Source organism: Mastomys coucha, unplaced genomic scaffold, assembly GCF_008632895.1.
Source record: "Mastomys coucha isolate ucsf_1 unplaced genomic scaffold, UCSF_Mcou_1 pScaffold6, whole genome shotgun sequence".
Taxonomy (NCBI): domain Eukaryota; kingdom Metazoa; phylum Chordata; class Mammalia; order Rodentia; family Muridae; genus Mastomys; species Mastomys coucha.
In genome coordinates, this window is record NW_022196912.1 from 27,513,372 (window position 1) to 27,540,596 (window position 27,225).

The 27,225-nt window shown below is 48.0% G+C and overlaps 1 protein-coding gene and 1 long non-coding RNA gene across 5 annotated transcripts in view; one reads left to right on the forward strand and one right to left on the reverse strand.

The window, feature by feature from the left end:
• Positions 1 to 27,225, reverse strand: part of Klhl29 (kelch like family member 29) — a 302,932-nt gene that overhangs the window by 44,681 nt on the left and 231,026 nt on the right. For all 4 annotated transcript variants that reach the window (XM_031357487.1, XM_031357486.1, XM_031357485.1 and 1 more), the window contains 2 exons: positions 16,451 to 16,592; positions 13,385 to 13,897 (listed from right to left, as the gene is read on the reverse strand). In XM_031357487.1, coding sequence (XP_031213347.1) covers positions 13,385 to 13,897; positions 16,451 to 16,592 — 655 coding nt within the window. The remainder of the gene's footprint in view (positions 1 to 13,384; positions 13,898 to 16,450; positions 16,593 to 27,225) is intronic.
• LOC116080856 lies at positions 1,020 to 1,699 on the forward strand. Its single transcript, XR_004114643.1, has 2 exons — positions 1,020 to 1,052; positions 1,269 to 1,699. It is a non-coding gene; the product is annotated as an uncharacterized LOC116080856 (long non-coding RNA).

Sequence of the window (27,225 nt, forward strand, 5' to 3'; positions counted from 1 at the left end):
GAGGAGGAGGAGGCGGCGGCGGCAGCAGCAGCACTGTGGTGGCTCTATCCTTTTCCTGAAGCTGTGTTGTTATTCCTCCAGACAAGCACCTGCTTAGGGAAGGAGAACTACTGAGGCCTCCAGCTCTGTACTAAGTTCCCATGGAAGGAATCTCAAACCTCCCTCCTAAGGAGGACCAAGGGAATTTTTTTCCTACTCTGCTGAGCTCTGGCAAAGATATCAGCACATGGTTAATCTTCCTTTCACTCAGAAATGCAGAGTAATTTGCCCGAATGGGGATTTCTGCATATTTATACTAATGTCTGTGTTTAAAGCTTATGAGACAGGGAATTGCTGAGAGATGTCCATTAGCAATATATACAGACTGCAATTATTCCTTTATGGTGTGTGGTTTGACTGCAGAATGTTTTATTTCTATGGAAGTTGTGGGCTTTGCCTACCGTGTTTTCTTGTGTGCCAGAAGAAATCAATAAGCACAGAGAAGAACTGAAAAGAGGCAAGGATAAAAGGGATGTGACCTTTTAGGAATTTTAGAGCCTTGAATACATGATGCCTGGAACTGCCTTTGTCCTCAGAATCTAAATTCGAGTAAGCGCTCAAGTGGGTGGAATTTGGAACATTTAAGAGGTGGACAAAAACTACACACCTTCCCTAGGACAAGACAAATCTGTTAATTCATGGGGCCAGGAGGAGGAACAGGGGTATCCTGTCAGAGACCAACAGGGCAAGAGAACAAAGGACCAGAGGATCCCACTTCTGGCCTCCATCCTCATCCCACAACTTCTCTCTGTGTCAGAAGAAGGTTTCCCTCAGAAATAAAGGAAGCCCCAGATCTGGGTCCACTGACAAACTCTTCTTGACATCTGCAGGTCACAGCAGTAAACGATTTTTCTTGGTGTGAAGAGCGGAGGTCCAGGGAATAGTATGGGTGTCTAGAGGTCATGAGTAGGAACACCAGGGTAGGCATGGAATCCAGGGGCTCTTCTTCATCGAGATTCTGGCCAGGAATTGTCTGCAAGATTCTATTCCTCAGAAGTTCATGTTCTCCCTCTGTAAGGCTGATCTGTGTTAACCCCCACCCTTACCTAGCCTTTTGTGGATTTAATAGGGATTCTCATTTTTCTGTCTTTTGTTAGATAGAGTCTCTTTATGCCACCCAGGATGGTCTTAAACTCACGAGTCTCCACTCTCAGCTTCCGAAGTGCTAGGATTACTGGTATGTACCACCAAGCCTGGCTTCATATGACTTTTTTTTTTTTTTTTTGTAGCTTCTGCTAGAGGACATGAGACAGACAAGCCCTAAGCAGGCTTCACATCCCTTTGGGTCATGTCTGCACTGTGGAGGTGACACTTCCAAGGCCTAGGATTCCAAACTGAGTGGAGGGATGCAGATGGAAGGACGTCTGACTGCATACAACAGCAAACTACCTAGGCCATGACTTCTGGGGCTTTCCCTGGGGCTGCCACACCACATGCTTCTCCCTTTCCTCTTCCCTTGTATCTTACAGTTCTCCTGATCTGTCATTTGCTGCAGAGTCTCTGTGATGTTGGGGATCTCCACTGGACCCCAGGTGGTCTCCTTCTGCTCAGCATCTGTCACCACATGTTCCCCTGCAAGCTGGCCTTCATGTGTGGGCCCCATTCCCTCGGCGGGAAAGCACTATTCTTTTCAGGTTCCAAAATAGTTTCTCGAAGTTGATGCTGGCTTCTCTCTTGCCTTCTTGCACAGTGATCTCTTCCAAGAGGCGCTGGGGTCCTGAAGAGGGACAGATGGTCCCCTTCTTTTTATAACACGGCCAGTCTTTTGAAGTGAAGAGCTATAGGCACAAGTTTGTCTTTAGCAGATGTTCTGTGGGCACAACAAGTGCCACTTTGCGCTCTTAAGCAACTGTGAATGGTGGTAACTCGGAAGGAGCCGGAAATGGGGCTTTGGTGCATGTTCAGGGGGTGGGGGAGCACAGGGCCATGGCATGCTGGTTCCCATGCAGGCTGCAGCCAAGTTCCAGGATGTTCAGCCAGTTCTTTTATACCTGTGAAGCCCAGGGACAGCCCAATAGTAGTTCCACTGTACAGTGACCATTTCTGTGGTGTTGGCTATTGGACCACACACTTCAGCGTCTTCCAGCTATACAGATCAGCTACTAGGTTATTCATCATGGAGGTATCTGACCTCTATGGCTGTAAAGGGCTGAATGGAAGACTTTGCTGAAGACATGAGTGACTGGCCAGACATGGCATCTGTTGAACTTACTAGAAGTTTAAGGCTGTGCTAAATGTCGGCAGGAAGCCAATTCCTATAGCTCTGCCCTGGTGGCTCTTCATCCACTGGTGACAGAGACTTGAGGTGTCAATAACGACTTCTAAATGGATGCGCTGCTGTTTAGTAGATTCCAAGACTTTCATTCATTTAAAAGGGCATAAGCTCAATTAATAGACCTCATTAACTTCAAAGATGTATCATCTTTGCTCAGAATTGGCTCCTTCATAGGATGACTGGCTCCATTAACTTTATTTCATTGGCAATACTTTGAGTAAGGCATGGGAGATGTAACAACGGGGAAGAATTCCCAGGGCCGCCTGCCTCCCAAGCTCCAGTGGATTTGGTGGCCAGTGCTCTGTCTGTAGTATCCTTAAATAACCTAGTGCACCATATGGACTGACTTTGGAAGTCCCATACATCTACCATATCCATCTGTCTATCCATCCATGAGCAAAGAACTCTAAGAGTCTATCAGTCCCATGATGCTAGTATATATAAGACGGCCATCATTGGACTTGCCTATCATTAGCTCCAGTGATAACACAATAGAGGCCTACAGGTGTGGTACGGTAGCAGGGACATAGTCTCTGGAGATCAACCCTCATGGAACCAACACTGTGTATCTGCCTTGTCAGAGTCTTCATTTTTTTTTTTTTTTTTTAAAATCTAGAAATCTGCCCAGATGGGACAACTGCAAGGAATACACAAATACGGAGTAGATAGGTAATGAACACACAGTGATAGTGTGTGGCAGTCACCGTCCCTGTTATGCACCTTTCTGGAAGACAAGGCCACACAACCCACATCTTGTCTGGAATGGTAGTCCCTGACCATGGTTTGAGACAACTCCACAAGGCCAGCTTCATTTCCTTGATAGGTATCATTGCTAGAAAGACATAGCAGAGAGCTCACATATATACTTAACTGCTTCGTGGGACCAGTGACACTCATACAGGGAAACCTGAAGGCAATGAACATTTTCATACAGAACAAAGACCTGGGCCTGGAGAGGCAGCTCTCAGGTGAGAGCTCTTGCATTCCAATCATCATGAGGACTGGAGTTCAGATCCCAGTGCCCACGTAACAAGTGGGTCTCGAGCACAGCTATAACCCCAGCGGAGAGAGGGTAAGCCTGGGATGGTGTCTGTGCTAGGTGGCCATTAGCCTAGCCAAATAAACTCAAGCTCTGGGTTCAATGAGAAACCATGCCTCAAAGGCCCAATAAGGTGGAAAATGATAAAATATAATCCTTAGCCTCCACATCCATGTACAAGTGTGTGTACCCACCATGTGCACAAACAGTACACATGTATAACCATAGTCACACACATTCATTCTCATTCTCATTCTCATTCTTCCTACTTCCCTCCCTCTGTCTGTCCTTCCATCCGTCTGTCCGTCTGTCTGTCTCTCTTGGCCAGGGAGATCAGAAGCTTTCAGAATTACAAGATGAGGCCCAAATCCGGGGGTTTCTAAGGCTCTGAGGCATAGACTTCAATAGATAGTAAGGCATCTTGGACCCCCGAGACTGGCCCCTGAAGGTAACTTTCAGCAACAATAAATGAGTATGGTTGACCATTCACTCAGTATTCCTAGGAGACTGCGTTCACTAAGCAGACATTTCCAAAGATGACATCGACCCATGAGACTTGATAGGATGAGGGTCCCAATGCCCCTGAATTAGTGTTTGCCAGGTCATCTTTTCCTTTCTTTTTGGGATGAGTGTCCCCTTAGTGATATGTTCAGGGGCCATTACTGATCTATCCCATGTGGCACCCTAGAAGATGTGGCCTTGTGTGAGAGAATGGACCTGCCTTTGAGAACATACAATTTCTATGGGGTGCATGCCTTAGTCCCAGCTGCAGGTCACAGGCATGCAGGTCCCGGCATGCAGGTTTGTCTCTGTGTTTCCATCTGTAGGAGGACAGAAGCCTGTCAAGATGGAGGATTCCTAGCAGCAGGGGAGGTGATTGCCCAGGCCACCCAGGCAATGGGAATGGTTTCCCTGGGGATTTTCTAGTGCATTCCTGGGAAGAATGTGACACTTTGGTGGTGCCTTTAACTTCATTGCCCCGGCTTGTGACATGAAGTACTTTTGTTAAAAGATGACTCAGGAAATACCCTCCCCTGCTATCCACTATGATAGTCATGGGGAATGGATTGCAAATTATGAATGGCTTGTCTCCCCCAAAGAAGATTCTGACTTGAAAAGAGGGAGGTGAGCAGCTTTTCAGAGAGCACAACTGGGACAGGGTAGGGACAGTGGGAGCATGCTGTACTGAGACACGACTAGCCCCAACGGTGTAAAGAAAACAATTGCTAGCATCTTAGTGGAAAGGTTAGCTTGGTCCTGGCTTTACAGAGATGAAATAGTGGTAAGTACACGGCGATGGTGCTGTCGTGAGGGGCTGCCCTTTCTGTTTGAAAATTAGATGGATTTAAAGACTATTATTATAGCCAGGCATGGTGACAATCCTTTAGTCCCAGAACTTGGGAGACAGGCAAGAAGATTTTTATGAGTCCCAGGACAGCCAAGTCTAATTCTTATTTAAAAACAAAACAAAACAAAACAACAAAATTCTCAGATAACAAAGACTATTAAATCCCTTTAAGGAGGCTACAAGGATAATCTAATAGAGGTGATACCCCTTTAAGAAGATGATACAATACAGATACACTTCAATCCAGCAAAGACCTTGTGAAGACACAGTATCAAATAGGGATACACCAGGAGATGGCGACCCTGCCTGCACTCTGACTTATATTCCCAGCTTCTGCAGCTGTAAGGAAACACATTCTGCTGTTGAAGCCACCCTGTCTGCAGTGTCTTGTGATGACAGCTGCCCAAGCTAAGGAAAAGCACATATGCATTGGCCTTGTCTGCAGACAGCATCTGAAGCGCTGGGCAATGACTGACAGGAGGGAAGTCATTTAGAAAAGAGGCAGTCCATAGGTCTGTGTGGGGTGGTCCACCATGCTGCTGGGAAACCAGTGACTGAAATTTGCTTGGTGAGGCAGTGAAACTCTTGAGCTGCTCTCTGAGGTGGGTGTAACACACGCACACATGCACATGCACAAACATACGCAAACATACACAAACACTCACCATACATTTTATTTTTCCTTTTCAAAAAGAGAATTACACTGGGAAAACAGGCAATGACAACTATTCCAATAGATGGCCATCTTTTGTCCATTTTTTTTTCTTCAAGCAATCTGCACGATGTTTTGTGTTCCCGAAATACTACACTTGTATTATTTTTACCTTTTATGTTTCTAGAATAGCGAGTATGCTCCTGAATGGAGTGTAATTTCAACCAAATCGTTTTTCATTGAGCTGGTTTTGTGCCATGTTTTCTCCAGTTCTACCTCATGATGTGGTGCACCATTTATCCAGGCCCTCTACCTCACGCAGGAGCAAGTAGCCGGCACCCTACATGCTCTACCTAAACATGCTTAGAACTGACTCCAGCCTCTGGAGAGGAAAGTTCTGGAATCAGCTCTGACTCTTCATGCCTTGACAAGTAACTTCTATCGGCAGATGAAGCCTGTTCAGATAACGGTTAGGCACCAGACACTTCGCCATTAAACGTCTGTCACACCAGGAAAAAGAAAGATACGCCGTGAACTTCTTTTGAACTTTGGGTGTGTTCGTGATTTCCCTTTCAGGGATTAATTGTGGCCCAGGTGTCTCATACCTAAGTCCAAGGCTATGATGATGATCAAGGAGGCTTTCCTTCTAAGACCATGAAGGCCCAGAGACTGATGGATGTTTAACACAGGTTATAACCTACCAAACACCAAGGTGGCCAGCAAGTAAGTAGCCTGCGTGTATAGTCAGGCTTTGAGTGCCTGGTATTCTGAGAAACAGCCATCCTGGAAATCACTAGGCAACCCAGTCTCAAATCAGGATGGCTTTCTTTGTGGACCAACTGAGGAGTAAGTAGTAATAGTAGTAGTAGTGGTGGTAGTAGTAGTAGTAGTAGTGTGTGTGTGCTCTGTTATAGACAAACCTTTGAATGTCAGTTCTGTATTAGGTACTTCCATCAGACTTCCTTCCATTCATCTATCTTTCTGTCCCCTGACTGCCCTTAGGGTCTCCATCTCTAGTACCCTTTTGCTTTCCAGGCTCTCTCTGTTGTTCTTATTGCCATTATCTTCTTATTTCCCCCAGTGGAGGGCAGCCTCTCCCACTGCCAACCCCTACCTTTCTCCTAAGGCCTGTGTCCATGGCTGGAACACTTTGAATCACCCAGGGCCTCCTGCTTGGTAGAAGCAGAGATTGTGTGGGGACACACAGCTAGCATGCTGGCTACGCCTTTTTGTTTGGTTTATGGGAGAAGTCGCCTATGAGCTCTGCACAGAGCTGGTGTTTCAGAACACAGATGAGCTGCTCAATAAATACCCAGTGGAGCATCAGAGAGGGAAGTGACATGTCTCCAGCTTTCCCATGGCCCCTGAGTGTCACTGACATATGCTTTGCCAGTCATTCTGCCATTGCCTGTTCTAGCTTGCTGACCTTGAGCGATGACAGTGCTTACTTGGGTCAGGGCAGCTGGTTTCTGTACTGTGTGGGTCAGTGCCATTTTGTAAAGGCCTGGGAAATGTCTCCTCCTTTTGTTTCCTCAAATTCTGGCAGACATTTTGACTTCAAGCCCTGCTGGTGGGTGGGGCAGGGTCTCTGACTTTGAGGATGCTAGGTGTATTTTAGAGGCTGGAAGTCAATATGTTTTCCCAGCGGCACGGGAGAGTGCAGAGCCCTCAACCTGCCTGTGCCCTATTGAGCAGGTGGGTGTGTGGCTGGGTCATCTCCTGCAAGGAGGATAACAGCATCTTGGGGTGGTCTGGCCGCCTTTACTGCAGTAGGCTGTGTACCTGTTCACTCACAGCCAAACGATCTGTTAACCAAACCGTTAAGCCCCGGACAATTCTCCAAATAATAAAGAACAAAGCCCTAAGGACAGAGTCCTGAGAAGGAAGGAGGGCTGCACAGTGGGCTAGGGCAGTTTCTAGTCTAGGGAAGAAGAAATATCTTGTGAGTGTGGACAAACCTGAGCCACGCCTGCCTCCTGTGAGAGGGTGTGTGGGCAGGATGTGGGGACCTACTGAGTAAAGTAAGGGTGATGGGATTGGCTCCTGAGACAAAAAAGCAGTGGAGATCAACTGCCTTTCTTCCCTAGTATTCTTTAAGACTTACAGGAGCCAGTGCAGGCAACATTATTGTGAACCTACTGTGCACCAGGCATGGTATCTAAACTTAATGTTATCTAACTTTCCAAGCTGGTCTGGGTTACAGAATTGGAAACTGAGGTAGAATCCCACTTACCAGCATAAGTTTGCTGGGTTAGTGTGTGGAGGGATTGGGAAGCCTACCCAAGCAGCTGATCTGGGCTCTTGACCACCTTCATTGCTCCCAGCCAGCCATGCCAGACCTTGCCTTGGCCAGTTAATCCATAGGAATCAGACAACACTAGTTGTTTAATCTTTTGCTGCATACATGGATCCTGCCTGTGTGTCCTTGGCTCCCTGATATCAAGAAGAAGGTCACAGGATGCTGACTTCTACTGATCATACAAAGGAAGAGTGCCCTCCCCCCAAAATGAACAGTTCTTGGATTTGGGGGAAGGTGCCAGCAACAGGTTGGTTTCTTCTGGTTGTTATGGTGATGGTGGAGGATTGTGAAATGTTATAATGGGAGAAGGCAATTTTCTGCCATTCAAAGGGGACCCCCCGGGAACCAGGACTTCAGACATCATGATGTTGACATGCTCTCCTAAGACTCTGGAAAGCAAATTGGTCTTTGATTCATCATATTAACCTGAATCCCTAAAAGGCCATGGGTGCTGAATGGTGGCACGGTTGGTGGAGAGAGAGAGAGATCATGCACACTTTTATAGTGGTTATACTAGGCACAGCACTGAGGGCTGCAAATAAAGTAAGTCAGCCCTCACAGCAACGGTAGAAGCAGCTCTGCCACTATTATTTTAAAGATGAGAAAGCTGGGGTGGAATTTCCCATCCTCTTATGCTCTGGGGCAGGTATTGTGTGGAGGGGACCCGGTGTAGGAAGAAGCCTCAATGGATAGAATTTTAGTGTGGGACAGATGTGGAGACCGCAGAATGACTTCCCTGAGAGATGTCTTCATATCAGGATGCCCAAGGGTACTGACTGCTTTTGGGTACAAAGACATGTCCCAGGGAGGCCTGGCTTTGTGCCTTCATCCATCACATGCTCCATATAGCTCTTGATGTGGAGGATTGTTTTGGCTCTTCGGTTAGAATGGGATTTCAGTGAAGTGCTTACCCACCCCACCCTGGAGGCTCACAGTCTGTCTGAGGAGGGAAGAAGCACAGACAGTCTATAGGTGAATGAATCAAAGTGTAGGGCATGCCTCAAATAGAGAGTGCGAGAGCTCGGCCTACACACAGATTCATGAAGGATGAAGTGCAAGGTGAGTGGGTGTCAGGGACCAAGGTGTTGGTGGTGACTATCAGACACCAGAGCACCTGGGCCTTCTGAAGACCTTTGAGGGGGTGTGGCAGGTCAACATATGCATTTTAAAAAGACCACCCTGGTCAATTCTTGGAGCTTGTGCTCAAGGGACACACTTCGGGCCAGCTCTGAGTTTGAACCCTGGATGGACTCAGGGTGACATTTGTGGGATAGCCCAGGGAGGGTTCCCGCAGCAAGGGCAAACAGCTTTGTCATACATTACAGAGAGAACAGGGTGCTCTGGATTTGTCTGGGTGTGAGGCAAGGAGGGAGGAGATATGCTTTAGCCCTAAGTCTAGGAGAACAGTCTCCCATCCTTTGCTAGAAAGTAACTCATGCCATCTCTCAGAAAGTGGCTCAGACACAGAGTTGTGTGCCATGGGAGCACAGTATGGGCCAGCTTAGCTGCTAAACTCCCTGAACAGGACAACTGGGCTAGATTTCAGTGAAAGTGAGCAGGCAACGGGTAAGGGGCATCCACAATTCCCATCAGCTTTCCTGGACTCCAGGAAGACAGTACAAGCATTCTCATTTTATATATTGTATATACACCATATATGTGTGTGTGTGTGTGTGTGTGTGGGCAGGGTCTCACTCTGTAGCCCAGGCTGAACTGAATGAAACTCACAGTGTAGCTCAGCTTGACCTTGAACTCACAGCAGTCTTCCTTCCTTAGTCACCCTGAAAACTAGGATGACAGGCAAGAACAAGTCTCCCAGATATCAGGAGGCTTACTCTGGTCACAACATTATTCCACCCGCATATATCCTAAGATATGTCCCACCAAGCACATCCAAAGATACTGTCTTTGCTGCTGCTAAAGTTGGAGTAGCTGTGGTTCATGCAGGATGCAGTTGCAAGGATGGACAGAGCTCCTTGGTCTAGAAGTCTAGGGTTGGGGAGGAGGAGAAAAACTGTAACCACAGAAAGACGTGCAACAATGACTTCATCATCATGTAGCTACTTGGTCCTGAGGCTGAGAGGCCCAACTCTGCAGATGGATCACCATGGTCCCTGCACCATCCCTACAACACCGTCTACACCAAGAACAGACATGTGTCTCTCTGGGAGAAAGGGAACAGGTGCCGTTAGTGCTTTTCTCTCCAGACACTCAGGTGGAAAACCAGACAGCTTTTCTGAAGCTTACCTCTGGATCCAGGGTCTGGGGGATTTTAGAGGCCTCTAACCTTGGTCTAAGCCACCAACATTCCCTGACGAAAGATGACAGAAATCACCTTGCCCCCAGCCCGCACCTCTGCTGTGATCTCTCGATGATCTCTAGCAACGGGGCCATTAGACCTCAGTCTTTACATAGGCCTGGGCTTGGCTGTATTTCTCCCAGAGGATCAGCCCAGAGGTCTGTCCCCATCTACAGACAAGACAAGCACCAGGTCTTTTATAAAGACTCAGATGGAACTAATTCCGTTTTCCTCCCTTATCACTTTGCACACATGAAATCTATTTTTAATTACCTTTCAATATATAATCTAAAAAAAAAAAAAATTCTACAGCTTGTTCCCACCCTCAAATTGTTCTTAGAGAAAGAAAGATTTATCTTGTAAGTTTCTTAAGAAAATCTATATGTGCTCAATGCATTTAAATAACACTCATTAAAGCAAACCGCAGGCATGCTGGCGTCTCTAGTCACAGATGAGAGACAATCACTTGACCTACTGCAAATCAAAAGGCATTTTGCACACCGCCTTTCTTTTTTCAATTGGTTAAGTTTTAAATTAAAGTCCCAACGCCCTTTTTGGGAAGGCGGACTAATAGAGCCTTGAACGAAAATTTCGTGCAGTCGTCGATCAGAAGATAATTACAAGAAACAAAATGTGAAATTTTAAATCAGGGCACTAATGAAGTCTAAAAATACCGGTGGCCCATCCCTCTGGCTGGCAAGGCCTGCTCTTCATGGAGGGGGATCTCTCTGCATAATTACTCAGCCCCACGAGAGGCCAGGTTGTCTCACCAAACAATAGTAAGGCAAAAACCATAGGCCTGTAATGAGCTGGATAGTGCATGGTGGATCTTATTATAATGCTGGGCAAGGTTTCAAACGGAGACTAGGAGAAAAGGAAAACTCTTTTCTTTTTCTTTCCTTTTATTTTATTTTATTTTTTAAAGCGGAGTTCTGATTTGTGTTGATAACATCATGTGGCGCCTCCTGTTCCCGCCTGGAGCCACCTGTCTGTCATTTAGGAGTGTGAAGTCAATTGGGTTTCAGGGTTGTAAAATCCCTTGGGGGTAAAATTAAGAGTGACCCAAATCCAAACCCTCCAGGTGATATCAGGAGGATTACGGCTTTCCCATGGCAAGTTGCAAAGATTTGGTTTCAAAATTTGGGTTTCTTATTTTTTTTTTTTCCTAAATGTAGTTGTTTGACATTAGACCTGACAGATAAATTATAGCTTCAGCGATAAAGGCTTTTAAGATTAGAAATGAAAGGAGAATTTACTTAAAAAAAATAAAAAACCCACCCAGGCTTGAGTGTTTGAACATTTGTACGTTTATAGCCCTTTGTCTTCTGTCACAAATACAAGGGGACCTGCCTGCCAGCAAGGGCCACAAACAGATAGGCGAATTAATGTAATCTCTGGAGAAACAGCTGGTCTGGTGAACACCAATGGGAGAAGTGTGCTGGACAGGTCACCCATGGTCAATGGCTGGAGGACCTCAAAGCCTCCCAGGAGATGGGGCAGGAGGTGTTTCTGGGCTCAGACTCCGTTTACCCATAGGGATTTGTATAGCAAACAGCATGGGTCTCCTCTTATCTTTTTCCACCTATAAGGCTTGGGACCACAGAGGTCGGGCCACACACTCTGGTCTCCCACAGTTGTCCTGGGAGTGGCTCTGTAATGGTTCAGTGACCTGGTAGGCTCAGCAGCCTGACCTTACTAACCTGCGTCGCCCCATCTCAGGGGTGAGGGTGTTCAGGGATAGCCTGTTCCCAGCAGTGTTTAGAGAGATGGATCCCAGCTCAGTGTCTAGCCCTAGACCAGGGAAGTCTAGGGCCAGCTAGGCTTGTTCCCTTCTCTACAAAACAGTTCCTTTTCTCTAGATATATGTCTTGAACTTGAAAAGCCAGCAAGTCCTTTCATTAGCCTTAGCAGGCTCTCACTGTGGGAACATGAAAGCTGCTTAATGCTTCTAGCTTTGGGATAGCCTTGGACAGCTGGGACTCCATAGCCTCTTCTGTCAGAGTTGATAGCTCATAAAATAGGAGTGAGAGTTTTATGTGTGCTTGTGCTTGCACAAGCACATGCATGCTTTTGTTCTTTGGTCTTCTCTCCTTCCCCCCTCCCCCCGCCCTCCTCTCTTTTTAAAGAGAAGGGTTGCTAAACCAAAATAGTTCAAAGAAATCAATTTAGTCTCTCCCTATAAAAAAAATAAATTTTAAACAAAGCAAGAGTTTACCAGATTTTAGATGTAATTTTCTATAATTTTGTCATTTAAAACTAGTGCTGATTTCCCAAACAAAGGCAGTCATGGCATACGCAGGTACATGAAACCCCATAGGGAGCTAGGCAGAGGCTTTGTCGCTGGAGTGATCAGCAGGATTGGAGAATGGCTCAGAAGGACGGGGACGAGAAAGTCTGGAGAACAGCGGGCAGAGAATGGCTAACTGCAGGGTTACTCTGCTAAGAGGCAGGGATCCCTGAGATGGACTTTCAGAGATTCTGTGGAGACGACATGGCTAGCTGTGTGCACTCTCTAGCGCCACCTACTGGCACCTTCGAAGGAGGCACGGACAACCCAGCAGCCCAGAGTGCTTGACAGAGACTGTCTTGCTTCCTGTCCCTGGAGCTGCCTAGCCCTGGCTGAGGCCTGATAACCTCCCCTCTACACATAAAATCCTGGCCTGTCTGGGGATGTCGCTGCATTAGGGGAAGGCGAATCTAAGACAGGTCGTCTCAAAGTCCCCTCCTGATCCTCCTGTTCTGCTTAGGCTGGAGTTTGTGCTGAGAACCGTGTTACAGTTTTCTCCCTTCCCCAGCTTCTGGTCCCAAGGAACCACCTCTGAGATCTTTGCAAGGAAACTCCCCCAGGACTGGGGGCTGACGTCCTGTGGAGACCAGTCCAGAGCTGTTCTTCCCAGGGCCTCACAGAGTCCCTCTTCAGTCCTTAAAAACCCAAACCTCAAATGGCTCCTAGTGGTAGGAACATGCCTAGGCCCTGGTCCGGCTCTTGTTGATAGTTTAGTGGAGAAGGCTTGTCCACAGGCACAGGCAGACAGTGTTTTGAATGTCTTTATGGATGGAAATTGGTAAAGGGCTCCATGGACTGTTCTAGTGGCCCCTAAGAGGAGTGGGTAGCTCTCGGTCTAGCCTAGGAGTGAGAGGTAAGCACGGCCCGGGATCTGGACTTTCAGGCTCCTCTTTCCTTCCTTCCTTCTTGTCATCTTTTTTCCCCCCTTGCTCCATGAATCCTGTTGTTGTCAGTCTCAGCCTCCTCATTGGCTTCCTGACTGAATTGTCCTGACTAAATAGGGAGTTCCTGCCACAGTTAGAAGAGGCCAACAAAAGAGCTATCACAAAACACACTCCTGACGTCACTGTGTTGGAGTGACCAGGCAGGGAGGTACAGAGGTACAGACCAGGCACACAGTGGGTTGTGAGCGACAGTAGAACTTACCTTTCGGGTGCCCTGGGTCGGTGAACTCATACTTCCCCACTCCAATGGTCCGAAGCATTTGTAGCCCATGGGCAGAGTCTGTTGTGGGGGGCCCATTGGTGGCAGGAACACTACTGGGGAGGGCGGCAGATGGCTGGGCTGGCGGAGGTGGAGGCAGCAGGGGCCCTGCCATGTGGCCGTTGCCTACAGCAGTGGGTCCCGGGCGGGCTACCTGCCCTACTCCAGGCAAAGTGGATACCGCCAGGGGCTGAGGGCTGGCATACAGGGCCTGGGCAGGCATGTTCACCACCACACTGCTCAGTGGTTGGGAGGGCGGCTGTGGGAGTGAGTAGTGGCCTGGTATCAGCGGGAGCTGGGGTCCCACATGGGGAGGCAGTGAGGGAGTCACCCCGATGACCGGGGCCTGGACGTTCACAGCCGGACTGAAGGTGGGAGGCTGGGCTACTCCATAGGAGTGTGTGATCAGGGAAGGCTGGTTTCCGGCGGCCACCGTGGTCACCCATGGCCCTGTGCCTGTAAGGGAGATGGAAAAAATGTTATTCTGTCAGTTACCGTCATTCAACAAACACCAACCATCCCAGGCCTTGGGCTGGGACTGGGAGTAACATCAGTGGTTAATAGGCTCCTGCCTGAGCACTTAGCAGTTTATGAATGTGATAAGGCAGGGTATAGGGCTAGCCTAGTTTACATAGTGAGTTCCAGACCAATCAAGGTCATATAGTAAGACTTTGCCCTAAAAACAAAACAAAACAAAGAATGTGTAGTGACAGTTGTGGGACTAGGTGCTTTACAGGATATGAACAAGTGACAAATGACTATAGGGGTCCAGAGAGGGAAGTAAGATCTGTTTGGGAGAAATGAGAAACAAGAAAGCAGAAGGAAAATAAGCAGAGGTGTTCAAAGAGACCTCAGCTCATGTCAGCTCTCCTGCATGTGAGCTAAGAGCCCTGGCAAGGAAAGCCTGGGTCTCCGAGCATCACTCTCTCTTTTTTTTTTCTTCTCTGTTTATCTGGACTGAGAACAGAATGCTGAAAGTGCATTTGGGAGTAAAAGGCACAACAATGTGTCGGACATGGTAAAAGCTACATTTGTGTTATCCGGTCTCCTTTGCTGGAGAATTGCAGTGGGTGGAAGTTAACCAGGAGACTGGCAGTGGACATTGCTGGGGTTTCAGGTGAGTACAGAGAAGCTTAAGGTTAGCAAGGCGTTCCCAGGCGCTGGGGAAGAGATGGGTGGTGTCTGGGAGATCTTGGAAGAGATTTAAGGGGACTCTAGGCTTTGTTTCAAACACCCTTCACACAGCTAGCCTTGTTAGAAACAAGAGGAGTCCAGTTTGGCTCTTTGAGTAACTTTAGGAGGACAAGGGAGTCTAGGCACCCCTCTTAGGATATAATGCAAGATGAGAGGCCAGTTGTGCCAAGGTCTACCTGGAGCTTCATTGACATGGAGGTGACCCAGGGGGCTTGTGAGCAAGCTGAAAGACAGAGAAGTCTAGTCTGGGTCACCTCTGACTTAATGAGCCTTCACTTGGAGACTCCATTGTCCAGTTCAACCTTGGTTTTCTCAGTTCCTTGGAGGTTAGGGTATAGGCTGAGAATGAGGAGATTGAAGCAGGAGACTGGGAGCCCTGGAGGCTAGAAGAAGGGCTGTGAGTTCCCGCTCAGACGTTAGATGAAGTAATACTCAAACCAGCAGGGGCACTGAAAGAGGAGCAGGAGTCAGAAGGAAATGCCTCTGAGTCCTCGTTCTGGTTCTGGGTAAATGACACACACACCTGTCCCATGTTAGTTTCCTTGTCTGCTGCAGGCACATAATCCTAGCACGTAAGACGGCTGCAAGCCTTGTGATCACACGCAGAACAAGGCACACAATAATGTGCAAGAAATATTTATGGTTTGTGTAATGAGGGAGGGAGCCTGCAAGCCAAGAAACATTGGCAAAGCATTGCTGGCTAGATTCTAGAATAGGATGCTGAGGGGGACCATGTCCAAGTTAAACGTGTGTGTGTGTGTGTGTGTGTGTGTGTGTGTGTGTGTGAGATCACCACGAGCCAGGCTCGTGGATGTCTCAAGGCCAAGGCCTGCCACCCCAAACTTAGTGCTCCCCGGGACTAGCTAGGAGACCTGGAGACATGCATCAAAATGTCAGAGGCTGGCTGACAAGGCCCCAGACAGCTTCAGGATGCTACACTATGAAGACGGTTCACTTTTTGATGGGGATGAATGCCCGAAAGAAGCTGGAGACCTTCAGAGAGGCCTCCAGTCACTCACTGCAAGCCCTGACCACTGCTTTTAACCAATGACTTGGGAGCTAACAGGATGGGCTATAGAGGACAATTTGGGGGCAAACTGGGAACAAAGCACAGAAGAAGGAAAAGAACCCAAGACAAAACATAACACCTGAGATTACAGTGGCCCCATCTGGTAGAGATTGGAGAGATTTGCTATTGTGTCTCCAAACCCAGATGCCTGAGCCCAATTATGAAGAGGTGGCCTTGCGCCGATCTTCAGTCTTACTGTTGGGGGCAGGATATGATATGTCTGTGGGTTGAACAGCTATGAGCAAGGGCTGTAATGACCAATGTGGAGGTGCTGAAGGAAGAACACTGGTCAGGCAGTATGTAGGCTGTTAGCACTGAGTTGTGGCTTTGCACTCTGGAAGGATGTGGAGTAATTGTCTGGAAAGGGAAGGGACTGGAACTCATGGGCCTTAGGACTGATGAGGTTGGGATGTTTATCTGGCAGAAGATGTGGAGCTGGGGGTGTTTCCAGGTATCTGTTCCAAAGTGGGGATAGGGAGCTCCAGGAGCAGTGGAAGGTCAGAGCTGCCAGAGGAGGACTAAGATGCTGTGGGAGAAATCCCAGTCCTAGGGCTAGAGCATCCTGTTGCTCATCTAACTATGAGCAAGCCAACAATATCTCCTTGGAAGTGGGACTTGAGAAACCTGGGGTCCTATACATCCTAAGCCTGACATCTGGGCTTCTGCAGACTCATGGGACAGGGTCTCTAGAGAAGAACAGAGCACCCAGCTGGTAGGTGTGTCCCTGTCAGCTGATGAACACGCACCTGGATTGTCGCTCTCCCTCATCTGTTTGGAGGGCGGCTCATCAGTGTCCCAGGGTGTGGACTGATTGACAGGTGTCTGCCCCCATCGGATGCTGGTTGTGAGTCCCTGGGACTGATTGTCAGCTTTGGAGATGCCCGGAGCCTGTGGGAAACAGATGAGAATGGTAAGCACAGACTGTACTAGGACCGTGTCTAGAACATGTTCCATCAGCAATTATCAGCAATATCCTTGAAACTTGAGCTTTATCTACTGGGTTCATGAGCAGAGGGAGAGAGAGAGAGAGAGAGAGAGAGAGAGAGAGAGAGAGAGAGAGAGAGAGAGAGAGAGAGAGAGAGAGAGAGAGAGAGAGAGAGAGAGAGAGAGAGAGCGCACGAGAGCACCCATGCCCAGCCCCACTAACACTGGGACCCTTGCCTCCTTACCAGGAGGGATCATGGGATATCAGGATAGAGTATCTACAGGTTTGCATCTGATGAGCTCCTGGCCTCCAGGAACTCTAAGCTAGTGTCTTACCATGTATCTCTATAGCAGCCTACCCCAGGGGACTACTGTAACTGATAGAGCACTCTATACTCTGGTTCGAGGGACACCTTGGCCCTCAGACTGTCAATCACCCCTGATAGCCCAAATGTTACCCACTTATCCAGGGCATGTGCTGAGAGCACTGACTGTACCTACTTATTCTCAGTCTACCGGGACCTCTACTTGTGGCTGTTGATGGAGAATTCCCAAGGAGGTGGCAACTGTTCTCTTTGCAGAACATCACCATCAGGTGGCAAGTGAGGGCCACTGCACGCTCCCCATGTTGCTCTTACACGTGCTCTTGGGACCCAGGTGTCCCATAGAGAAAGGGAGGGAGTTATGGGAGTTGGTTGGACAGGTCAGGCTATGGCCCCAGCTAGGACGAACCCAGGGCTCCTCAGAGCGTGCTGTGTGAGCTCACTTTCTGACTTAGCTGTAGAGATGTACAAGAAACGGGCCCTCAGAATGAAAGCAAGCATCAGGTGATGCTGGCCTCCCCCAGCTACAGCTCCTGAGAGGACATTAGTTACTAAGAAGTATACTTTCTAGAAATTTATAATGAGAAGGCACAGTGCTCCCACTATGATTTTTGATGAGAAAAGCAGACCACAAGATTAGACCCATGTGATCCCCCTATGAACCGTCCAAGTATTGAACAACATGTATGAGAGATGGATGACTCAAATGCTAGCGAGACGTTATCCTTGGATGAGAGGATTATGGGTAACTTCTTGTCTACACTCGTATACATTTCTCAAAATAAATGGTTCTGGGGATGGAACTCAGGGTGCTGTACCAGTTTTGCAAGTGTTCTACCACTGACCCCCATCCCCAGCTTTTGTTTTATAAAGGGTTTGTATTCCAGCCTGCCCTTGAACCCATGACCTTCCTATCTATCACTAACAAGTACTAGGATTGCAGTTGTGCATTACTACATCTAAATACCAAATTTTCTATGATGGCCATTATTTATAAATAATTTAAAAATCTAAACGTATTGTAGAGGCTAGGAGAAGAAAACTGGGATGCAAAGGAGGTGAACATATCAGTGGAGTTTGTCTTGAGATGAGCCATAACTGCTCCGGCCTATGGTAGCATGTGAATTGGGATGAGAGACAGACGTTCTCCAGGGACACTTGCAGAAGCATCTTCAGGTGAAAGCCACATTTCTTATAGTCTTCTTTTTTTTAAATATATTTTTGAGACAGGGTTTCTCTGTATAGCCTTGGCTGTCCTGGAACTCACTTTGTAGACCAGGCTGGCCTCGAACTCAGAAATCTGCCTGCTTCTGCCTCCCAAGTGCTGGGATTAAAGGTGTGTGCGGTCACTACCTGTCTTCTTATAGTCTTCTAATGAGTACCTGACTCATGAGGAAGCTGGAGACAGAGCTCCCTGTGGGGCTCTTGAGTAGGGTAATTCCCCTGGGTCCCAGGCCAGGCACATAGCAGGGATGTGGTCAGTAGGCTGGGCGGGGCTTCTGGAGTTTTTGCTGTATCATACTTTGGTACACAGCACCTGTAGCAGGGCCTTCTGGGAAAGCAGGAGCCAGGCAGCACTGAGACCCAGGGCAGTACTGAGCTAACTGCATGAGGATGCACTTTACCTCTGGCCTGTCCTTCAAATGTTCCACTTCCGTGAACAGGACATGAAAAGAGGAAGAGTCTCCCAAGGAAAAAAAAAATAGTTCTTCAGACAAGCATCCCGATCAGAGGCCCTACTCTTGCTTGTGGCATGGATGAGGATGTGAGGGTGGGAAATGATATACGAAAGGGGAGTATAGCCATATTGGGAGAGAGTCGCAATCATGATGAAGCATAGGAGAAATTGGGGAGGCTTTCTCAGAGTTCTCTTAAGAGGCAACTTTCAACATGCGCTCCATCTGGAGGCAGAAGCCATCTAGCAAGCGGCAGTCCTTTCTCTATTCCCAGGTTCCAGGATCGTGGTGGGTTTTGAAACATAGAAATTGCTCTTGAAATCAGAGGCACCTGAGCGGGAAGGAGGCTATGCTTTGGACGCTGGGACCCCTGCCCCCATTCTCCAGCCTCCTTGCCAGCAGGCCTGTTGGCTGACAACGTGAAAACCTTTTCTGTCAGGAGGGGGCGCTGCAGCCCCTCTCTGCGGCCCATAACCCAGAGAGCAAACAGCTTGGCTCAAGATTCCTGAGTCCTCTCCCTGCACTGCTGGATCTCAGTTTTCTGGAGTTTGGGTCATCAGGTTCTGTGCTATAAAACTGGGAGTTCTCATGGTTGCCCCCAAACTAGGGGGGTTTCTGAACTTGAAAAATAGCACACTATTTTATAGCACACAAATAAGCTTACGCACTGGCTTATTTATGTCTTGGTTTGTTCTTTGGCAAATAACTACTGGACTGGGTCTCGTTTTGTGAACTGGCCAGGGCAGCGGTGAGGTGGGTCATGCTATTCAGACCCAGGTCTTACTCTCAGATGGAACGGAGAATACCTGTGCACAATGCAAACTACTATGTACCCCAGACAGAAGTTGGGTACTCTGGGAATGTATAGGCTGATCCAGAGCCCGGGGGTGGGGGGCTAGGGGACTACCCAGCTGCCAGCCTCCTGTTTGTCTCTGTGTCTATTATGATCAGTACAAGCGTTTCTTAGAGTGAAGAAAGACGTTTTGAAATTCACTCCCCGCCCTTTTAGGAATGATAAATAAAACCACTCACATTCTTTCTGCTCCTGCGCTAGCAACATCTTAAGCTGCAAGCAATTTGCAGTTCAGGAATTTTATTTTATTAAAGCAGTCAAGTGAATATTCCTTTCTTGATTCTGTCAACAAACAACTTAGATGCAGGAGTGTGCCCTTTGCTAAAAGGCCCAGGGCTTCCAGGTGAGCCATATACGGATTGATCAGTAGTATGTAAGGCAGGGAGACTGAACAGCAGGGTCTCTCTTCCTGTCAAGGGTTCTAGACCCCCAAATAAACGCATGCAGATGCAGACTCCAAAGGTGTCTGGGACCCTGTATGGGTCTGTGTCTCTAGCTCCGAATTTCCTTTTCATGGTCTTGGATTCTCACACATCTGGAATCCCAAGGAACAATCCGGGCTTTCCAGATCTTGAATGAGGGCTTGCGTTAGAGAAGGAAAGCAGGACTGGATGGGGGTGGGGTTGGGGGTGGGGGTAGAAGGTGGCTTGTCAGTACAAGAAAGACCAGCTTCCCCGAAGAAATGGGCTGGGCAGGGCTTCCTTTACTTCACATTTCCTCCCGCTGCCACTCTCTGGGACATCTGAGAAGCCCTGGCCCTGGCTTCTCTTCCGGTAACATGGTGGTACTCATCAGGAGAGGCCTGCCATTATACTCTTCCCTTGCTAGCTCTGCAGACTGGCCCTATCTGCCCATCACTGGGCTTGAGCTGGTTTCTCTCAGCTTCCCTTTAATGAGATGCTAATGGGATGCATCATTAACACAGCAGCTTTTTAAACCTCGGCTCTTGTAAATTTTCAAAGGTCACATTTTTACGGTGGCTGACAGCATCCTGCTTCTTTCAGAGACTGAAGAACACTAAAGACCCGGGTCCTTTATGGCTGAAACTCTGTGAGGTGGCTGCACAGGCTGAAGGCACCTGCTGGCATTGGGCTGCTCTCCCACAGCGCCCGGCAGCTTCCCAGAGCAGGAGGGTTACCCTCTTTCAGCCTGGGGAGACCAGGTACACAGTTTTACACCATCCACAGTGTTGCTCTCAGAATACAAAGATTGCTGGAAAAGGGGTCAATGGGGATGATGCCCAGCTGGGAGGCAGAGGTACCTGAACTCCCACGAAGGGTCTTCTGCTTAAGCTGGACATTCACAAGTCTACTGTAGCCAGATAGCCTGTTTTCTGCTGGTTAGTCCAACCAGAGAGAGGACTTCTCTCTACTTCGCACAAAACTATCACAAAGGTTTGCAGTGACCAAATGGTCAGGAAGGTTTGAATGATGATGGGAACTCCAAGTTCTATCTTAACTCTCTGCACACTGCTCGAAGGTCCTGTCGACCCAGTCCTGCCAGGCAAACTCCATGAAGACAGTTGCTCAGAGCTACCCTGGCCCAGCAGATGCTATGCCTGGCATAGCTAGCCACAGGACGAGAGCAGTGACATCACTACTCGTCTAAGGAATGAATGAATCTGCAGAGTATGCTTCAGGAAGAAGTGTGGCATGTGCATGCAGGTCATGGGGCGGAGCCATGGATTGTCTGCCTCTCCTTGCCAGGGACCACTAGCTGACTCCATAGCCATGGAAGCTCCTGGTGGCTGCTCAGAGGCTTGGCTAATCTAATCCTACTGATCCCCCTCCACCTCTCCTTGAGTGCCTGGGTATGGTGGAGATGCAGGAAGTTGAGGCTGACTCTTGCTAGGGACCTGAATATATCCTGGGAAATTCCAAATACGGTATCATCCACTCTTCCCAAAGCTATCAAAAGAGCCAGAAAATCCTAGAAAGCTTCCAGAATAGATGGGCTGGCAGTGGTCACAAAAGTTCAGCAGGATTGATTTCAAGAGACCCTGGTCAACTGGCACATTTCTATCCTTGACACAGGACAGAGCCCAGTTCATCCCCTCACACGCCCCATTTTCTCACATCATGTGGCTGATGACGGCACCAACATCTTACAGACCTGCTTCCAGACTAGAACCTGCAGGCCTAGATGCCTTGTCACTGGGTGGAACATACAGCTGGTATGGCTGCATTTCCCTGTCACTGATCATGGTACTCCCCATGTCCAGTACTATTCTCCTCAGGTGTGAGAATCCCCTTCCTGGAAGAGTGCCAGGAGCCTGACCCCTCCCCCTCCCCCATTCCTCAGTTTGCTTTTGTTCTTACTCTGGTCCATAAGTACTGCTGGGGGCCCAGTGCCATGAGGTACCCGACTTGGTTCTGGGACTTGTATGATGACATAGGCTTGAAGAGATTCTGCGGGGAACAGAGTCACATTATGCCTAGTGTGACTCTTTTTGTTAATGGCAGCACTCATGACATAACTAAGAAAAAGCACAACAGCCAGGTATGGTAGTTTATGCTTGTCATCCCAGCACTCAGGAGTCTGAAGTAGGAGGACTGTTGTGAGTTTGTGTTATATATATATATATATATATATATATATATATATAAATATATATATATAAATATATATATATATAAAATTACACGTCAGCTAGGACCGTCTCAAGAACAAAACAACGTAACACAAAACAAAACAAACCCAAATCTACCCAGCAGCCAGCAAACAACCAAAGTGCTAAGGATGTAGCTCAGTTGGCAGAGCCCTTGCTCTATGCAGGTAGCCATTAGGTTTGATCCCCAGCACTATATAAAATGGAGTGTGGAGATCTGCTCCTACAAATCCCAGACCTCAGAAAGCGTAGGCACGAGAATCAGAAGGTCAACCTCCCTTGGCTAGTGAAATGGCTCAGAGGGTAAAGGTGCGTGTCCCCAAGCTTGATGACCTGGATTTGATCCCTGGGACCCATGTGGTAGGGAGAGAGAACTGATTTTTGCAAGTTGTTCTTTTGTTTTGTTTTGAAGACAGGGTTTCTCTGTGTAGCCCTGGCTGTCCTGGCTTTGTAGACCAGGCTGGCCTCGAACTCAGGAATCTACCTGCCTCTGCCAGACATAATGGAGAGTCAAAGGTACACAGGAAAAATGGCAGCTGTGCAGGCTAAGAGGCCTCTTAGCCTTCAACATGGCAATGCACTACATAATTCAAATTGAAAAAAGAAAACATAGGCCTAGAACTCCTGACAGAGTATGGGCATGTGCCATCACATCCACTCTGAGCCTGCCTGTGTGTGTACGTCGTATGTGTACACATATGTGGGGTCAGAGGTTGATGTTGGGTGTCTTCCTCAATCACGTTCCATCTCATTTTTGAGACAGCGTCTCTCATTGGTTCACCTAGCCCGGCTGATGAACAGATCAGCAAGCCCCAGGGACCCCTTAGTATCTGAGTCTTCACTGCTGGGATACAGGCGTGTGATGGTATGCACTCCCTGCTTTTAATTTCCTTAAATGTGAGTGCTGGGTATCTGAACTCAGATCTTCAAGCTTGATCAGCAAGCACTTGATTGACGGAGCTATCTCCCCGTCCCTACAGCTCTTTGTTTTAGGAACACTCACAGCTTCTGCCCTGTAGGCTAGACACGGGATCATTGAATACTACCCGGTGACTGGCATAAACATAGGTACTGAAGGATGGTCCCAACAAGTCTTTCTGCATCCTCACACACAATTTGCGAGAAATTAGAAAATACTAATTAACTAACTAACTAACTAACTAACTAACTAACTAACAACAACAAGAAAGAGAGAAAGGAAGAGAGAAAAAGAAAAGAAAAAGAAAAAAGAGACATACACTTTACTGTGTATACTGTAAAATACAAGAGACTGAAAGTCACTTGTGTGCTTCTCTCGGCAAATGCATCTCGTGTTATCAGCATCCTCCAGCATTTCACAGAGGAGTCGGGGCAGCATAAACACAGAAAGGGGCTGTTACTCTGTAACTACGAAAACAAAATGAGTCCATGCAGCCTCCCTGGGAGCTGCCCCAGGTGGGTGTGGGAGTCAAGTGGCCTTGGATGAAAAGCTGAGAGGCCACAGGCAAGAAAATGCCAGCAGTGAACCCAAACTTGCAACACTGTGGCCTTGATCTGCAGCCCTGTTCTCTCCTCAGGACTCCCTGAAGTAATCACCCAACCCGGAAAGACACATTTGGGGGCCACTCCTGGAGCTCCTAGCTATTAATTACAATACAGATTAATACAAGCTGGTACAGATTCGACCAGCTTGGGCTCCATTGCCGACAGAGCCATGTTTTCTGACTGTCCTGCTCATTTTAAGCACCCTTCCTTGCTTGGTAGCTTCGCTAACAGTCAGGGCAGAATAATTTGACTGGCCTTGCAAATAAGAGTATGGTCTGGAAGTATGAGCCACCCTGGGAGGTTCGCACAGTTCTGAGTCCGAACATTGCATAGAGGTGGCAGAGACCCATGGATTTGGGAGCTCATGAGTTTGGGAGTTGCAAAAACTGTCTTTTCATTTTTGTTTTTATACCTTGGAGGTTATCACTCCCATTTGCTTCTCTGAGAACAGCAGGAACTGGTGCCTGTAGGAGGCAGAGTGGGTAGGGTTCAGGCATCTCTGACCACCAGCCCTTGGGTTGCTTTGGGGAATCAATCAGAGGACAGCAGCTGTCAGCTCCATGGCCGAGCATCGATGAGACAGCCTTTCTTTGCTTCCAGTATCCCTCTGCTGCAAGACGTGTGGGGCTTTCTTGATGCTCTGGTCCACATGTGGGAAGTGGTGAGGACTGAGGACAGAGTGTGCCCACTTCCCAGATATTTACATTGTGATTCGTATTGTTTGCAAAAATCACATACACAGTGGTGAGACCTCAGGAAGGCAAGTCTCAAATAAAGGAATGGTGTACTATTGGTGGAAGTCCTGCATGGGTGTGAGATCTTTTGGTGTCTGGGTGCTTTTAGATGAAGCCCATGAGTATGTTTCCAGACTGTTAGGCCTTTCCTTTCCAGAGTATAGTGATACAACTGTCCAGCCGCCACCACTGCAGCAATCTCCAACATGAGGCCTATGAGATGCATCCGGGAGGTTTCCAGCCATAGTCCTAGAAGTTCTGATTCTGATTCTGTGATTCCACCCTGGGGAGCAATGGTGGTCTTTGTGCCTGTGTCTGTGCCTCTCTTGTCAGGGGTTCTAGTGGTTATAGCTGCTTGTTGGATCCTGACTGGGATGGATTTAGAGGTCTTGCTCACGTGGTTCATGAGAGCCAGCTTCTTGGAGAGGCCACTGTTGAGGACTCCTGCTTTGGGCCTAGGTTTCCAGGGATTAGAACAGCAGTTCTTAACCCATGGGTCACGGCCCCTTTTCGGGGGAGGTTGAATGACCCTTTCCCCGGGGTTGCCTAAGACTATCAGAAAACACAAATGTTACATTATGACTCATATCATTAGCAAAATGATAGTTATGAAGTGGCAACAAAATAATGTTATGGTGGGGGTTCCCACAACATGAGGAACTGTGTTAAAGGGTCTCAGCATTGGGAAGGTTGAGAGCCACTGGGTTAGAGGATGTGTTGACGAGCAAACCTATGAGAGGAGCTAATGGTACCTAAGGGTGCCGCAGTTCTTATTTCCGGCTGCTATTGAGCTATAAACAAGACAAGCACAGTTAAAGCTCCACTTGGTGCTGGGGGTGGTGTCTCCTGTGACCCCCTTACCCCCTCTAACCAGGGTGGCCTCTTTCAGCCCCAGGCCTGTGCCCCTGGCATCCCCTTCTGAGCCCCACCAGAACACACTGCAGAGCCTGATGAAATTTCTAATAATACTAACCAATGATGTGTTAAATTGAGACACTTCTGGCTCGGCCGCCGGAAACCAGCACGATGGTTTAAAGGACCAGCGCTTACCTTTCTCTATCAATTTGCTGCTAAATTACTGCTTTCAGAGAAACTTATAGAAAAGTAATTCTTTATTTAAATTTTAATTTCCATCTTGTCATTTTAAATATATATTCAGATTCCAATCATATTACAGAATATGATGATGTCTCTGGCGGGTAAATGACCCCTCTAGGAGCCTGGGTGGGTACAGAGATGCAAATGAGTGGGTGGTGGAGAGGGGCTTAGCAAGGAGGGAGAGACCTCAGAGACAGGCTCAGCTGAGGTAGAAGACAGAACTTCAGAGGCCTATCTTGGTTGGGACCCTGCTCTGTGACCCCTCCAACTTTGTGTGCAGTCCCGAGGGCCATCTGTAAATGCCTGGGACTACCAGCCATTTGCCAGGCCTATACCACTGTGTGAACTGAGCTGTAAGTGAACACTAGATGAAATGGGGCAGCTGGGCCTGTTTCTATCCCAACAGCTCATATCTAACTGCCTCCCACCTGCCAATGGTAGGCAGAGCTCATTTCTCTCCAGGAAGAGTTCTGTATTCTTTCCACCATCTTCCTGATGAGAGTCATATGGTCCAGCAAAGTTCAAGAACACTTAGAGGGTGCGAAACTTCAGACTCTAACCCACGACTAACTCTACCTGTTTTAATCTATTCTGCCTTGCTATAAACAAACCATCTGAGGGCCAGTTGTACGGCTTGGTGGGTGAGGACGTGTGCCTGCTGACCTGAGTTCTATGTGGAGAATCCAAATGGTGGAAGAACAGTTCTGACTTCTCCAAGTTGTTCCCTGACTACCACATGAGTGCTTTAGAATGCTTCCCCACCTAATGAATGAATGAATGTAACAACCTCTTTTTTTATTTTTTTAAAAGAAACTAACTGAAATGGGGTACACATTATAATGAAAGGAAGTGAACAACAGTTACTGTTCCTTGGGTGCCTGTAATCTGCTAAATTCTGGAGATGTCCCCATGGTACGAAGGGATTACAAAGGCATGGTATATTCAGGAAATGTCATATGGCTGAACAAGAAGCTAGAGTCTAGGCCAGAGCAGGCTCACCATTTTGATAACAGACCACTCAGGAGGGGACTAACCTGTTAGCCCTGAACCTGACCTACTTCTGCCTGGAAGGTAGAATCCCTATGAACCAATTATTTTCTATGGGGGATCCCAGAGTCTTAGAAGCACAAGTTCTAAGACCTTTACGATGTTTTGGGATATTCAGACTATTCCCGGGTCACCTCTTTGAGTTCGACATCCTCATCAATGGGCTTAGCCATGTAGAGACTGCAGCCATACACACCACACCGTTGGGTAACACTTGGAGCCCTTCCTAGGCACCTGCAGAGTGATGGCTACAATCTATCTTTCCTCCACTGTGTCTGTCAACTGTGCCGTCTCCTCTGATCATTTTATACACTAGTGCCAGGAGGCCAGGTCCATTGGCTTCTGTCATCTCTCCTCCTCCCTCAAACCTTAGGCCCAGCCCACTCCTGACATTCCCCTTAGCCGCTGCCAGTGTGATATGGGTCTCCCTGGATGGATCCAGTTCCTCCATATCTGCCTCCTCAGCACACATCCTTTCTACCCATACTTCCTCATTCTCCCTCCTTCTCTTACTAGCTTCTTCCCTTTAGCTTCTCAACATTAGGCTGAGGAAAAAACCTGGCCCTTCTTGCAACTCATCTTCCATGGGCCTCCTGCTCCTTTCTAGACTAACGTTATTTACCCAGCCCAGGGCTGGAAACACCGGGTATTTCTTTCTTAGTTCTCAGTTTCCACACTCATTTCTTTGGCCTCATTGCACTATCCTGTCTCAGGACGATCATCCCCTCCTCACC